Here is a 16,609-nt window from a genome sequence, read left to right on the forward strand (position 1 = left end):
AAAACAGGGACATGCAGGTCCCTCTAACCTTGCCCCTACTTCCTGTAGTGCTGTCCCTTTGGTAGTTCATGATAACATTCGTCTCAGGGGCCTCTGTTTTATACACCAACGCTTAGAGAAGTCTGAGCAGGCAGACCTCACTGGAGGACCCTGTCTCGTTGTTGCTGTTGTTCTTATCAAATTATAGTTCTACGTAGAAAAACTTAGTTTACATAGAAAATTTTCTACTTTTTCATGGAACATGATTATAAACCACATAATCTGTGGCTGGAGAGGCGGCTCAGTGGGTAAGAGCGCTTGGTATACAACATGAGGATCTGAGTTCAGACTCTGGCACAAACAAACACAAACGAACCAAACAAAAAACAGGAGAGGTTGAAAGTGGCTGTGATCCTAAGAGTGTGGGGCTCAGCCATGAGAGCCTCACTGGGGCTTGCTGGGCTCTACCTATCTCCAGGTTCTGTTAGAGACCCTGACTGAAGGGAATAAAGCCGAAGGTGGAGAGAGGGTCTTCCTCTAGCCTCCGTGAGTGCGTGCACACATATGCATGTACACACACACACAAACACACACACACACACACATCTCCTATCCTCCTCCAGTGCACACACATGCACCTCCAGTGCACACACACACACCTCCCCATCCTCTAGTGCACACATGCACATGTGCACACACACACACACACACACCTCCCACACACACACCCACACCAACACACACACCACACCCACACCGGAACACACACGCCAACACACACACCCCCACACACACACACACACACACACACACTCCCATCCTCCAGTGCACACATGCACATGTACACACACACACACCTCCTATCCTCCAGTGTACACATGTGCTTGTGCACACACACACACACAAACACACACACACACACCCCTCCTATCCTCCACTGTGTTTATATTTTCTGTTGTACTTGCCCTCCATAACAAGTATGCTCTTAGTAAACACTCACTTAAAGCACTTACTGTTTGTTGTTTAACAGTTTGTTCAGAGGTTGAAATATTCTACCCTGTAGGGGAGCTCCTTAAGCAGGAAGGTAAACAACTCAGAATAGCTTCAGGAAGTCCCTGAAATCGACTAGGTTCGCTGCCAGAGTAAGCAATAAGGAAAACTGAGAGCCTATTGGCAGCCTGGAAGAGGGTAGACCAACTGAGGCACCCACCAGGAAAGGACACGCTCCAACCTGTTGAGCTGCCCACAGGCTGTGCGGTGTGCCCCAGGCTCCCAGGTTGTGAGCTGTCATCCATGCTGAGGTGTGCTTTGGTGATGTCCCTGTCTTTGAGTCATTCCTGCTGCTACAAGTATCACCCATATTAATGTAAGCAGGCCCAATAGAACTCATTGGTTCACCGTGTTGTATTTCAGTGGTATCCATGCTTTGGTCTGTCGTGGGGCGAGTAGATGTAGGTGTAGCATCTCCCCAGGAAAAGTTTTATCACACAGCCTTGTTGCTTTCACTAGAGTGGACGATGCCCTCCCATTCCATGTTCTCTTCTTTATGCAAATGTGGACATGAATGTATCTTTTAAAACAGAACGGATGGATGGATGGATGGACATGGATGGATGGATGGATGGATGGATGGATGGATTTGGATGTTTTTTTTGAACAGAAGGATGTCTTCTAAGAAGAACAGCTATCTGTTATTATAGAGATGGCTGCCATAACCTCCCAGCAGCTGTTTCAGACCTTATGGCTGCCTACACTGATGCTGGAGATGATTCCCTGGATCACTTTTTTCCTGTTAGAAAAACTGGTCCCATTGAGCTGCAAATCCACAGTGAATGGGAACAGCAGGATGTGGTGTCACCAATGGCCGACTTTCCCGTTGGAGAGTAGTCCTCTCTAGAGGGTAGGCTAGGCAGCTGTGTGCCTGCTCCCTTGGTAAATGTTTTCCTCCCATTGTGTTTTCTTCCAGTTTGGTCCAGGCAGGGACCAAACTTGCTGAAGGGTAAGTTCAGCCTCAACAAAGCAAAGAGAAGCACCCTCCGATGCATAGCTGAGAGGCTTCACTTGGGGTTGCTGGGTCTAAGAGCCCCAGCACCAAGAAGGAATCTGATGTCAAACGGGAGAGAGAGGAGATCTCAGCTGTCTCTCAGCTCCCTGGGACCAGTCCCTGCTCTGCACCAAAAACCCTTGAGACTTAACTTTCCCTTAAAAAGAAAAATGTCTTGGCTACAAGCTTGACTCCATCTCTTAGAAAGAGTGCTAGTTCCTGATTGGGGTGTACTTTACTGCGTATGTTTAAAATAACAGAGGTGGCTTCCTATCAGGTTGAAAGCAAATGCTGCCAGCTTGACTTGGCCAGGGCTGGGAAGCCTCTCCTGCAGCCTCTCACATGAGCAGGGCTTGCCTGTGTCAGCTGTCACGGGCACAGGAGCTCGACAAGATCACAAAGTACTGTGCACCTAGAGCCCTTGTCAAACCTGCTGCCCCTAATACTTAGGCTTGGCCATCAGGTTTCTGCCCCAAAGCTCCTATGAACAGCAGTAGCCTAGGATACCTACCCTGAGGGGTATGTTCCGGCTTGTGTCTTCTGGGTCAAATGCCTCCACCTGGTAAATGAAACCGGGGTTTGTTCTTTCCGTGATATAGAGGTTTAAACCTGTTCCGAATCAAAGAAGAATAAAAGTGTCTCATCAGATGGGGAGCTCCAACACCAGCCATCCAGATGCTGCAACTAAATGGAACCAGCTAGGCTTCCTGGCATCATGGGACAGAGAGCAGCAAGGATGAGACCCGGAGAATCCACGTGAACCAAGTTGTCTATGGAGAGCTCTACAACACTGGGCGTCATGTCTTCAGTCACCTCCTCCACTGGGAGGTGAAACGGACTGTTGTTAGCTTGGAAAGAGGACCAGGATGAGAGAGAAGTTGGGAAGCCACCCTAGCGCCTCCAGTGCGATGGCACTCACATTCAGATCCACCTCCTTAGGTTAAAGCGACCCTGTGAACCACTTGGACTCCCAGCGGAATGTTTGTAATGAGTGGCCATATAGAGGAGCAGGAAAGAGATGGAGGGACCTACAGAGGTCTCAGACGCTCAGGGAAGGGACCAGAGCTAATTCCACCTGCTACGGCGCTCCTAGTGATAAGGGCAGCAAGGATCCATGTTGCTTTCCGAGAAGTGGCCAAGGACATTGAAAGGACATTCTTTGCGGGTACCATGCTGAAGATGTCATAACCACCCTTCCTTTGTTCTCATAACAGATCCGTAATAAGGAAGGCGTTTTAATCATCTGATAATGTAACTGGGATTTTACAGTGGAGGGACTGTGGGAAAGGCTACAGAGCTGTCTCATGTAGTAAGTGATAGGGTCAGAATTCAGATGCAGCCTCTGGGTAAACTCGGATGTGCTAGCCACTAAAATATGGAAAGAGACTAGAGGAGGTTGGGGGAGGGAGTAGGGTGAGGCAGGACATAAAGAGTTTGGTTTGAGAGTCTTGATAAGTTTGAGAAGCCTTTTGGAGACCCAGGAGACACCTGATAAAACAGAAGATGTCTAAGTGGTGATTCCGAGAGAGCCCAAGAAGAGCAATGGACTTGGGGGTCTCACTGTACAGAGAGCACACACACAGCGAGGAGCTTGGCGAAATCTGAAGGGGAGTGCCACCAGGATCTGCCATCGGCATTGTTTTCTTTTAGTTTATTTATCATTATGTCTCTCTCTGCGTGTGAACACATACGCACAACTGTGTGCATGACGTACGTGGGTGTACATACCACAAGATCAAAGAACAGCTTGTGGGCCAGCCCGCTCGTTCTGATTTCATGTTGGTGCTGGGTATTGAACTCAGGTTACCAGGCTTGCACAAGAAGAAGTTGTCCATGCTGAGACATTCCTCACCCCATTTGTGTGTGTGTGTGTGTGTGTGTGTGTGTGTGTGTTTGTGTGTGTGTGTGTGTGTGGTGTATGTCTGTGTGTATGTGTGTGTGTGTGTGTGTGTGTGTGTGTGTGTGTGTGGTGTGTGTGTGTATGTCTGTGTGTGTGTGTGTGTGTGTGTGTGTGTGTGTGTGTGTGTGTGTGTGTGTGTGTGTGATATTGGGAAGTGAACCCGCGGCATGCAATACAAGCATCCCACTACCAAGCTACCTTTCCCAGCTTTCCATCTCCTTAGAACATCCCCTGCCTGTCTCTCAGGCAGGCCCAGGGCACACAGTGCCCACGGAGTCCATGAAGGACAGAGAATAAGTGAGCTGGCCAATGAGTGCAGAATACAGTGACAAACCTATGGTGTGCTGAGCCCAGGTCCTTCTAAAGGGCTCCATTTCGAGGTGCCTATATTCTTCCGGCATTCTTCTGGGACTGAGAGGGACAGAGAGGGGCACAGATGCAAAGCTCTAAAAGCTGCTGGGTGTTAGGGCCGTGCATGCTGAGAGGAAGACATTCCATTTCTCCCTGCTCCTTAAGCAGCTGTCTTTTCTGCAGAAGCAGCTGCTTGTTCGTTTACTTTTTCTGTTTGGCTCTGTCCCGCAGGGCCCTCCCTGGTGCCACCGCCTGGGTCTGTCTCACCTTGTGCCAAGCTGCCTTGGAACTGAGGTGGCTCATTCACATCTGTCACCTGAACAGTCAGGACTTGCACGTCTGTGACACCGACATCATCCTTAACATAAATCTGCAAATCAAATGCTTTTGGTCCTGTTTCAAAATCTAGTTGTTCTTTCCCAGTGGTGACAACCTAGAAATGAAACATAAGATTCTCAGCATCCACGGGGAAGGCCGGCTGTGCAGGCAAGCATTTCACAAGGGGCTTTTATGGAGAAGGAAGCATCCCACGCCCCGTAACTCGTCTCAGAAGCTCCTCCCGTGGGTGATGCTGCTTTTCATAGGAAAGAAAACTATTCTGGAGACATTCTGTTGTAACTAACCGGGGATGGAAAGACCCAGATTTTAAAACCTGGTGTACTCAGCACCTGACCCCCAGACAGGCCCCACAGCTGTCCTGGACACAAGTCCTACAAGCCCAGGGACTTATAGTTTAACTGTCCTCTAAAATGGGTGTGTTGGAATGGAGGGGGCAGCGTCACAGTGCTGGCTGGTGTGAGCTAACCAGTATCTGTGTTGGTGGGTGGCGAGTGCGAGCCTCTCTAAGTGAACCAATGCTTTGTCTTGAGAGCGAGCCGATACAGACGCAGGCCAGCTTCCTACGGTTTCCTGGTCGGACTCTCTTACTCTCTTCCCTGTCCCCTCACCATAGTGCTTTGGTCAGAATCTTGTGCAGCAAGAAGGCCCGGGTCAAATATCAACACCGTAACACATTGGACTTGCCAGCCTCCAGAAACAGGAAAAATCACTGTCTTTTCTTCATTAAAAAAAATAAATAAATAAAGCCCAGTCTATGCTATGTTGTTACAGTAGTAAAGTCAGATTGAGGCAGACAGCTGGGACTAAATCCCTCCTCTCTTCATGTTTCCTTTGTCTCTCTCTGTCTCTCTCTGTCTCTCTCTGTCTCTCTCTGTCTCTGCCTCTCTTTGTCTCTGTCTCTTTGTCTCTGTCTCTCTGTTGCCTCTCTCTCTCTCCCTCTCTGTCTGTCTCTCTCTGTAGTGTGGATTGAACCCAGAGCCTACTAGACAACTACTAGCAGTAGAGTACTTGACTACACACTAGACACTCCTCTACCTGGAGCACTGGATTTCTTCTAGAACTTTGGCTGCTTACTACACCCAGGGCCAGGACACTCCTCGTGGTGAGATTAAAGCACTTGGCCCTGGTCCCATCCCTCTGCTGAACTTCTGTGCAAGCCCAGGGGAGTTCCTGTCCCTTTAGCTTTTTTCCCCCCATGTGATTATAACTCGGGAAACCATTCCTGTGCTAAGTGAGCAACTCCTACTTTACAGCAGAGGTGAGGGGCAGGAGAGAGGAGAGTGCTGTGACGCCTCTCTATTTAGAGAGGGCAGCATGGAGGAGGTAGTGGGTATCCGGTGTGACCTTGCAAGATCACTGTACATGTGTGTACAGTGGCGGAGGACAAGATGAGGGCTGAGAGAGGGACAAGGTGGGCTGGCGTCAGCAGACAGCCTGTCTATGGATAAGCCTCACAGCCTCATCCAGAGCTCGGCTATCCGTTCTGTCTATGGAAGGTGAGGCAGAGACTCTGCACCAAACAAACTTCAGAGCCCGATTTCTGCTAACCTAATTTTCCCATGCCTTGGTTTCCCTGTCTGTGACATGAGAATAAAAATAACACCAGCTTCATAAGGTTTTTACGAGGTTTGAATGAGCTGGCCCAAGGGCTGTGCTCCAGTGTTAAACACTCCCTGCAAGGGCTGCTTTCCCACCTGAGGAGTTCACATCCACCTGACCAGGCTCCTGCAGAGACACTCAGTGCCTCCTCATGTAAAGTACTCCAGCTTCCTGCTGGGCTGAGTCCTCCTCTGTATCCCTAGGTAGTAATCCTTCCCTTCCACATCACCCTCGGGAACCAGCTTGAACACCCTACAGGAAGCAAGTAGGATTCTCTCAAGGGCCCAGATACTATATCTTCAAACCAAAGGGATTGCACTCCTACCAACGTGAATGAGAAAACCTGTCTCTGTTCTCACCGGCGACTATCAAATGTTTATGTGGCTGCCTCTTGCCAAGCCAGTCATGGTATTTTATTTATCACAACAACTCTAAGTTGGAGAGTGCCTCTCCACTTCATATATGGGGAAACTGAGCCAGGGGAGGGGAGTGGAGAGAAAGGGCTCTCCTGAGGCACCAGAGGGGAATAGGGAGCTTCAATTTGGCTGCAAGAAATCTGGCTGTAGAATTCTGGGGTAAACCGTAACTTTGGCTTTATATATGTGGTCTTTGACATCATCCTGAACAAAGCTGAAAAAATTGCTTGGGTCCACAGTACTCGGAGCAGTTAGTGAGGTAAGAGGTGTCAGATTAAGCCGTGGGAGGATGAAAGGGAGGAAGCCACTGGCCTTCACAGGACCTTGGAGAGTTCCTCTGTTGTTGCAGGGTCCCACCTGCTGTCCCTCCCCTGCCTGGATGGCTCAGAGCTTTCCTTATAAAGACAATAATCCAGGAGAAAACTCCTGGCCCATGACTGTCCCTGTAGAGCTGAGGAGACCCTCTGCTTGGCAGAAATGGGGTCTACTTGTGGATTAACAGCTCAATAAAGATGCTGAAAATGAGAGCTCCAGCCACAGCTCAGCTACAAACTGTGAGAGCTTGGACAAACTACACAGTCTTCCTGTGCTTCGTGTCCTCAGCTCTGGATAGGAGGTAAATCACAACCGCTGTACCTTGAGGATGTCAAAGCGCAGGGGTGTGAGAATCATTTTCAGTGGTGTTCAGCACTCTGTAAGTGCGAGCAGTTGGCGGGGCTTAGGGAAGCAGACTGGCGGCAGCTGCTAAAAGCAGGCCAGATGTCAAGAATAAGATAGGCAGGGCAGCTGAGTCCTGGAACCAGTGTCTGGATCCCAGGAACTCCCATAGGATGATGACAGGGCATGGGTTCTACAGGCCAGCCACAAGACCCTGAGCTTCCTGTTTCTTTCAAGCTCTCCTAGGGATGTAGAGGGAAGAGGTGGATTTAAGAACAGCAGAGTAGACTTCCTAGATTCAAGGTCAAGGACCCAAATTGTCAGAGTCACCTGTCAGAACTGGGCCTGGACAAAGGGGAGGGGTGGGCAGAGACAGAGCCCAAAGGATGCCTGGGATTTCAGACTCTGGAGATCACCATGGGGTGGAGATCTAACTTTTATGCTTAGAACAATAACTTAGATACAACGTTTCAGTAAATTAGGTTGCAGTTACATAATCAAGAGCCAAACAGGGCATTACACACGCTGTCCTGCTGAATCTAATTCACTAGTCCATGAATCTGGGGCATGGGGTGCCAGTCGCCCAGGAGGATTTATGAGAAGTTAGAGGAAGTATCCATCACCCTGGGTTCTGGTCCTTTGTTCTGCCTCACCAGTTTGCTGGGAGTCACTTTAGATGGCATGCCATGTAGGCTGGATCAAGTCCTGGGCATATCTTCTTTGTAGATCTGGGGGCAGAAGTGAGAGGCTGCTTACCTCAAAGTTAGTTGCTGACAGTCTGTTCACCCTGAAGGCCTCAGTGAAGGGCCTTGGGTTGATTACCATGGGAAATCCTGGGATCACAGGTGACAGTGATACTGATAAATTCACAGAAAATGTGTGCACCAAAGTGGCAGGTGGAGCATTCTCGGCCACACTGCTAGTGGCAGGCAGGTGGATCAGGTGTAGAGCTTCTCCTGGAGATTTAAACAGAGGCGAGGTGACATGAACACAAAGCCATGGGCTGGAAACAGGCTCATTGCCTGGTCTATGACTTCATTTTGTGGCAACAAAGGGGACTGGTCATTCCCCAAGACTCAATGCTTTCACTAAGCAGTGGAAGTGAAAACATGGGGTCTTCCGGGAGTCAAGGAAACAGTCAGACCAAACAGGCATGAAATCTGCTGCCGCTGGAGAACAAAGCCTCCAGTGCTCACCCCCTCCTTGCTGCCCTCCTCCCTCCTGCCTTGTTAAGTGACAGGAAAAGAATCAAAGGCCTTAGCGTGCTAATGGCATCCTCTCTCTTACAGGGACCCAGGAGATTCTGGAAGTTTATTTTCCTTCTTGAGGCACTGTTGGATCCATGAGGTCATCAGAGACTCGAGTGTGAGTGACTAGAGAACTCCAGAATCCTGGGGGGATTTCTCCTCAGCCATTAGCAATGTCAAGACAATGAATGGGCTGTTGTTGGAGGCTGTTTCGGGCCATCCTTTAGATGATCAGTTGGGACTTCTTGCATGATTAATCCTCATTTCACAGAGGAGAAAATGAGAGTCAGGAGGGCACGTGGATTTCTTTGAACTTCATTAGAAACAGAGGATTTTATTAAAGTGACCAAATGTTTCTCCCAGGAAAGACTAGGGACCATTGCAAGGTACCTATGATACTATGCCAGATTTAGCCACTGCAGAGGCCATATTCTCTCCTGCTTTTGCAGTCTTGCTAACTAGAGTGGACTGGGGTAACTCGTATCCTCCAAAGATTCGTGTCCCACAGAAATTCAATGAAACCCTATATAGAAATACCTCCTTTGCAGGTGTACATACTGAATTAGGGTATCCACTGAGTCCAGTGGTTCGTGTCCCTAGAAGCAGTCAGGACCTAAGTAAGGATACAAAGTAAGAAGGGTATGGGGTGGAGGAAGAAGAGATTGGAAAGATGTCATCATGGCCATCAATACATGGCTATCCACAGCAGCAAAAATATAAACACAGAGTTGGACCAGAAGCTGGATACAGTGCTACAAGCCAATCACCTAGCACCTTAGTAGAAGCCTGAGAAGGAGGAGGTTGAAGAGCCCCAGGGCACAGGAGATGAGGGCTTTCCTATCATACATAGGGTCCAGGTTCAGACCCTAGTACTACACACCTATTAACATGCGAAGAACTCTGCTAGGATGTATGCTTGATGGGAGCCTGAAGCTCTGAATAAGCTTCACTGGGGTTTCCACAGCCTCATCACCCAGTAGGGAGACTGCTGGGCCCACCGACCTTGGTGCATCTCCTTTAAGGTACTGAAAGGCTAGTGACACTCTATTCCATTAGCCACTGATAGCCCTAGTGTCACTGGGATGGACACATTGACTTTGTTGCATTGGTCGTATCTTTGAGAAGACCTGAGTGTGAGATTAATCCACACTGACCCCAAGATCAGCATCCTCAGTCCTTTGCCTTTGAATGATGGCAAGGGAGATACTGGGGAAGAAGTCAATAGATCCAGTAACCTCAAGCAGTTTGGATCAGGAAGTGTTCATTCTGTTTACGGATAAAGGTAGGCACGCCTTAGCTATGCCCTTTCCTAGTGACATTCATGCAAGAGATGTCCTATCCTTCTGGTGACCTCTTCTCAGGATAAGGTCATGTGCCAGGATGTGGAAATGAAGGAAAAAAAAATACCGTGGAAGCAGTCACTGGAGATACTGACAATACCAGTAGCCACTGTAAAGTCTACATGCCCCATTCTCCAGATGCCCTGCCAACAAAGAGGTGGGGGCAGTGCTAGCAATTGCAAAACTTAAGTGGCATTGCATGCTCACATGGTGCATTAGGGCATTAACCCATTCATTCTACAGGTAAGATTGAGGGATGTCTCAAGGCACCCAGCTGAAAGCGATGTACCCAGAGGTGACCAGCCAAGCTCTAGCAGAGAGGTCAGAAGCTCAAGGTCAACTCTCCTTCCTAAGACACTTCATTTCCATCTTAAGACCGGTCTTCTAGAAGGTTCTTTGCGAGGCTGGTGAGGAGGCAGGAGACTTTAATGGAATTTGACTTACATGTGTGCTTTAAGAATCAAATTAGAACTGCTGGCATCTAACGCATGGAAAAAGAAACAGCACTTGAAAATGGATTAGCAGCCATAGAGCTGGCTGTGACATGTTGGTGCATGAAGCACTTGTCTCCCCTGAATCACAGCCTTTCTAGGAATGAACCTCTGGGGCCTCCTCCTGAGAGCCAGTGTTGAGACACTTGAGGCCTCCCTAGCTTCAGTTACTGGCAGAAAGCTGACCACTCCGGGCCCCCAACACTAAGTGGTAACAGACAGCCTTCTCTAAATTACAGCCCTGCTTTTGAGACACAAAACAACCCTCACCTGAGAGTCGACTGCTAGTTCCTCTTGTGTGCCTTTCTTTATCCATGTGTCAGAGGACAACTTTGTGGAGTGAGTTCTCTAATGTCCATGTGCATACTGGGGAATAACCCCTAACATACGCTAACAACAAACAAAGAAACAAGAAGTCCTTCATTTTCTCCCTAAGTCAAAGAGTAGGGAGGAAGTCAGTGCTTTGAAGCAGAGATTTGAAGTGGGAACCCGTCAGCTTCACTGCTGCTTAAACATGTGACTGTGCTGGACTTCTGTGGGACTTCAATGTCACCTCTCTTGTGGCACTGGACCCATCCAAATGGCTGCTAGTCAGGGTTCTGTTGCTAAGGAACACCCACGGGAGCCTCATGACAGAATCTACAAATCTATAATTTGTTTCAGGGAAAAAATACTATAGAGCAAAAACATTAGGGAGACTCATCAGAGCTGGTGATCTTAACAAGAGAGCCAGGGCCAGGCAGGATCCACTGACACTTTTTCTCTAAGGGCTCTGGCATAACGTACTTTCTTGGATTATGAACCACTGATGCGTGCACAAATACTATCTTGAACTATTTTGTGGTGCAATAACAGAATACCACCAACTAGGCAATATAGACAGTCTGAATTTCTTTGACTTATACATGGCAGGAGGTCCTAATTGGGGGTTGGCCTGTGGTTGGAGCCTTCTGGCTGCTCCATGATACACCCTCTTCAGATGAGAAAAAGGCCCAACATGCTGTTTTTCTTGAGATGGGATCTCATTTTGCGGTTCGGGTTGTCCTGGATCTCACTATGTAGCTCAGGATGACCTCAAATTCATGATAATTCTCCAGTAGGACACAGAGGAAAAGAAGCGGATCTCAGTATTGATTCTGGTCACCACATTAGCTTGTAGTTAGCAAGAAAGGGGTGTGTTGGTCTGGGAGCCTCACCCTGCTCTTGCCCTGAGGAGAGCTGGTTTCTTTTAGTCTTTTCCTAATTCCACAGAGGTGGGCAATGGGGATTGTGGGGAGAGTGGGGAGGAAAGTTCTTCTGAGGCCAGCTCTAAAAAAGGAAGAGAAACCTTTTGCAATCTATTTGAGCGTCGCATATACCACAGAAAGACTTCCTGGAAATTGACTCTCGTCCTGAGCTTTCAAACCATGAGGATGAGAGTGTTAAGATGAAGCCACATGGGCTGCAGAGACGCCCATCAGGTAAAGCATTTGCCACAGAAGCCTGATGTTCTAGGACCCACATGAAGGAGGAAGGAGGGAACTAACTCCATAATGTGATCCAATGTGTGTTGTGACATGTCGTGTTTCCATGGAGCGGCACAAAATCCAGCTCCCTGGAGGCTTTCTAAAAACGTAGACATCTTCCATACACCTAGGCTTTTAATACTCTGGGGTCCTCTGAGGGGTCCTTTGTTTTCTGGCTGGCAAAAAGACAGTTGGCCCTTTGGAATGCAGAGACTTTGATCTCAACTCCCTCCCATAGATACATTCGAAAGTCTGTCTCATTTTTGTTCTCTGGGGATTTCCTCTGTCAGTCATTGTCAGAATGTCACATGACCGCTTCCCAAACAGAAACTTTCACTTTTCCTCATCTTGGTAGGAGACGGGGAGGGCAGGACTGAGTCAAATACAGATATGAAGTAGGCAGAAAATTTGAGGCTCTACATTTGGTGAAATTCACCAGTAAATGTGAAACACATATGCACCAGACTCTAAAAAAGGTGATGTTCAACCCAACCAAATACATCCTGGATGCTATCATGATAGCGAGGGCCCTCAGAGCACGAGAAAACTTGACAATGTTGGGCTGACATTGTAGTTGAAGAGAGGACATTAGAGATGACATACAGAGCTCACGACATGTTGACGAGCATTTGGGGCTAGTACTGAGCTGCTTGGATAGAGGCGAGGGCCATTCCAGGGTGCAGTGGGAAGAAGGTTCATGATGAACCAGAGCAAGTGGGAAGGACATGGGGGATGGTGCGCCTGGCATGGGCCTTTAAGAGACTTTAGACCTAAGGAAAGAAGAGAGGAGGTCGCTTTGCTTACTTTGAGGATGCCGTCATTCATGCTGAAGGCAGGTGCACATTGTCTGCCCTCACACCCAGAACCTCCCAGACCTCTATGGTTCTAGAGCAATCATTATAATTAAGTTCTCAGACTCACAAAAGATGAGAGGGATAAAAGGAACTATTTCACAGAAGTCCATCAAAGTGAAAGTGACTGTTAGGCTAGAAGAGGGTGGGGCGCAATTTTCTATAGGAACTCCCAAGTACGCAAGCACTCGTAAATCTGTGATCTGTTTCTTCCACACATCTGACGACAGCATTCCAAATGACAGCATTCAAGTGAAAGACACTAACTGCATCCGTCAAACCTCACTCTTCCCCTAGTGACAATAAATGTCACCTCTTAACTCAATTATAGCGCAAAAGCTCATGTTTCTGGGGGAACTTTCAAATGTTTCAAGTGAGAGTGTGGCCTGTTCACAGCCCAGTTTCACTCTGTAGACTTCTTCCCTCTTCAGCTAAAGCCTCAGGCAAAGGAGGGCCAATATTCAGAAGATCAGTTATTTTTTTTATTAGCAGATCAAGGAAGAAAAATCCAATATTTATTTTTATGGATCTTGAAAAAGCATTTTGATTTAAAAGTCCATTTTGATTTAGAACTAATCATCTAGATAAAGCCATCTCCTGAATGTAGGAAACATTTCTACCTTACGCCAAAAGCTAGCATCATGCCTCAGGGTAGAGAAACAGGACTGTGCACTCTTCTTATTAGTTAAAAGTGGTCAGGAAGGACGGGCCTGGCCACTAGATAAGACAACGAAACTGTTCATGTAGCAACTGGTGCAGGGGAATACCAGTGTTTGTTCTTTTCAGTCCTGGAGAGTGCATGTGAATGAAAGGAGACACTGTTAGAAATGCTGAGGTAACTTAACAGGTTCCATACATTGTATGACCGTAAACAAAAAGGTAAAAGAGGAAAAAAAGATTTTACTTATAAAAGTAAAGAAAGGAAAATACACCCAAACCATGAGATCTGAACGTAAATATCCACATAAAGGAAACTGAACGATCTTTGAGGGAAAGAGAGGAGGATTTGAGCAAATATCTAGAACTATGGGGAATGGACGGTATAAATCACCAGTTCTGCCTTCACAATGTTCCTAGGCGCCTCCAAGTATTTTACTATATAACTCCTCAAGGAGGTAAGTTACTCCTAATTTAACCTGCAGAGTAACAAGACTGAATATATTATGCATATATTACCTATTCAAAATATAGCATTTCATTTAAAAAGCTTAATTTCAACAGTCCAAAGGCATTCTTGAAAACCATGGAACATTCCTGAAGCTCTTTAATGGAGGTGAGGAGAGAGTATAGGGAGGTAGAATCTTGGGTCTTTTATCAGAAGGACTGGCATTTGCTCCTTTATATCTATTTCTGCGAAGGATGACTTGCCAAGTTCAATGCCTCTAAGATGGACTAATTGCCACAAGGACTGACTAGGCATCCGCATGCAGCTAGACTCTAAGAAGCACTTTCCCAGCCTTAGGTCTCAGAGGGACTCCTTGCACAGGTCAGTCGTAGCAGAGTGTGATCTGTACAACCCTAGGCTCTACAATATAGTCCTTTAGGCATGTTTGCTCCAGGACCTCTGACCCCAGGGTGCAGCCTCCCCAGGGTAGCCGCCTCTCAGTCACCATTGCAGAGAAGCCCTCACATCAGTGCAGCCTGACAACGGCCACGTCTTCTCTGGGGAAATACTTACAAAATGGTGTTCTGCAAAGCAATCAGGCCAGGCATGGCTTCACAGTGCACAGGATGCCTACCTGAGGTGATCCCTAGGAGACAAGGACAATGACTGCCCCCTGCATGCTGGACTGCTCCTTGTGTAGATGGCCACTGAGGATCTTCTCCAGTACTCTAGCCCACATGCATTCTCGATGCCACAATTCCTTCCCTCCTGACTTTGTTGCCAGGCAGGAAACCAAACAGAGGCTCTGATGGTAACTAAGGGAGACTCTAAACACTGCTGTCTATTCCTTGATGACCTACGCGTGTGATACCCTGCTACTCGATGGGCCAGCTACCCCATCCTAGTCAGCCCCAGGGTCTGTCCCCCAAACCCTTATCCACAAGTTTCCACAGAGAACTCATGAGAAGTGAAGAGGGCAAAACGTGACACAGGAAATTGGTCAAAGCTGCACGTCCTTGTCATGAACATGGTGGTCATCACCGCCCTGTAACCAAGCCTGTTGTCATTTGCCCAGACAGGGGCTGCAAGGGAGGGGTCCCTACTGACCTGAACTGAAGTGAAGGCTCAGACTGGGAACTCACTGGAACTTGTCCTCAAGACACTGTTTCAGAGCTGGGACCAAACGGCTCTGTAAAGCAGACACACGGCTGATGTGGCCCTTTGACTCTGTAAATTGGTTACTCTGTTTGTTGCTGTAATAAAACACCTGACAAAGGCAATGGAAAAGAAGGAAGGAGAGGAACAAGACGCTGGTTTTTATGTCACGTTTTAAGTAGTCACCATGGCTGGAACAGCAGGAGGCAGCTGTTGGGCTGTCTGCATCTGCCGTCAGGCAGCAGGGGATGCGTGCTGGTTTAAGCTGGCTCGCTCCCATACATTTAGTCTGCCACCCCAGCCTGTGTAATGGTGCCACCCATATTTAAGGTAGATCGCCCCACCTCAATCAACCCGTTCAGAAACTACCTCACAAACATGCCTGGAGGTGGGGGCTCTTTTCATGCTTGATAATGACTACGATATTAACCATGTCAGATGCCATCTGCTGCCGTGGCCCCTCCATGGCTGGAGAATATTGGAGTCAGGCTTCTGTCCACTAGGGAGTGGTGTGATCATTTTCAACATTTCTAAGACGGTGTGGCAGCACTGTGCAAGGGTACACAGAGAGATGAGTGAATGATCACAGTTTGGCTCCACCTTCACTCAGAAAATGGGTAATGGCAGACTTAGGGAAGATGGCTGAGGAGCAGGGAGAAGAGTAATTGGGTGGGTGGAAACATCCATCTTCTCCACCCACTCCCCGGCAATGGATACCAGCCTGCTGTAGGGGAGGGATGTCCCAGCAGCCCCGGATGTGGAACCGGTTGGGTCAGGATGGAAATGGCTGGGGGAATCCCAGGTAATTGCCATCCACTGCATGCACACTGGGTCAGCCAGGAGATGAGACTCAGATTGGTATTTGTAGGAGCTTGAATGGCACACGCTATGAATAATTGAAGACTCTGATCCTTTCTTTGCTATCCAGGTTTTGGGAAAGGTTGTGCAGAAAGATTAGAGAGGTGGCCTGACCCTGTGTCCTCTCTCTCTGCCCAGCCTTTCCTCAAAACCTGTCTGGCAGAGGAGGTGGTCGAAGCCATGTGAAATGCTCAGAGTCCCCATGCCAGCTACCGGAGTCTGGAAGTGGAAGGGAGGATGGAGAGGAGGCTTAGATGCTGTTTGTAGGAGCTTGAACGGTGCCGGGTATGACTGACTGCAGGTGACCAGAAAGTAGGGTGCTTTAAGGGACAAGATGGGGAGATTCAAGCCTCACATTTGCCATCCCCACACTCAGGAGGCAAAGACAGGAAGATTGCCAGCCTGGACTACATACTGAATGTGGGGCTAGCATGAGTGACAGAGGAAGATACAGCCCCAAAACCAGAAGTGAAAGAGGAGGACCTGGAGGGAAAGAGGAAAGAAGAACAATGTAACAAATTTGTTGAAAGCAGCCAGGAGAGCGGAGCAAAGCATTTCAGAGTTCAGAGTATTCAGCGAGCCGCTCCCACTTCCTCCTGAGCTGGGGAAAACCCCCGTTCAAAGATGGGTGACATTGACAGTCAGTGCTCTCTTCAGAAACCCAGGACAGCAAGGCTGGCTCGTCTCACCAGTCTCCTCCAAGATGCTTGCTTTTCCACTCCAGCCTGAGGCGCTTGCTTCTGACAGCTTCTCCTCACAGCCGGTGTGCATT

The 16,609-nt window shown here is 48.2% G+C and overlaps 1 protein-coding gene across 1 annotated transcript in view; it reads right to left on the minus strand.

Annotated features, from left to right (window-relative positions):
• Cdhr3 (cadherin related family member 3) overlaps window positions 1–14,503 on the minus strand; it is a 60,114-nt gene extending 45,611 nt beyond the window's left edge. Inside the window, 4 exon segments of the mRNA XM_032908649.1 lie at window positions 2,535–2,632; window positions 4,542–4,707; window positions 8,042–8,241; window positions 14,455–14,503. Of these exon segments, the coding sequence (XP_032764540.1) occupies window positions 2,535–2,632; window positions 4,542–4,707; window positions 8,042–8,241; window positions 14,455–14,503 (513 nt within the window).
• Between the last annotated feature and the right edge of the window lie 2,106 nt (window positions 14,504–16,609).

Source organism: Rattus rattus, chromosome 7, assembly GCF_011064425.1.
Source record: "Rattus rattus isolate New Zealand chromosome 7, Rrattus_CSIRO_v1, whole genome shotgun sequence".
Classification (NCBI taxonomy): domain Eukaryota; kingdom Metazoa; phylum Chordata; class Mammalia; order Rodentia; family Muridae; genus Rattus; species Rattus rattus.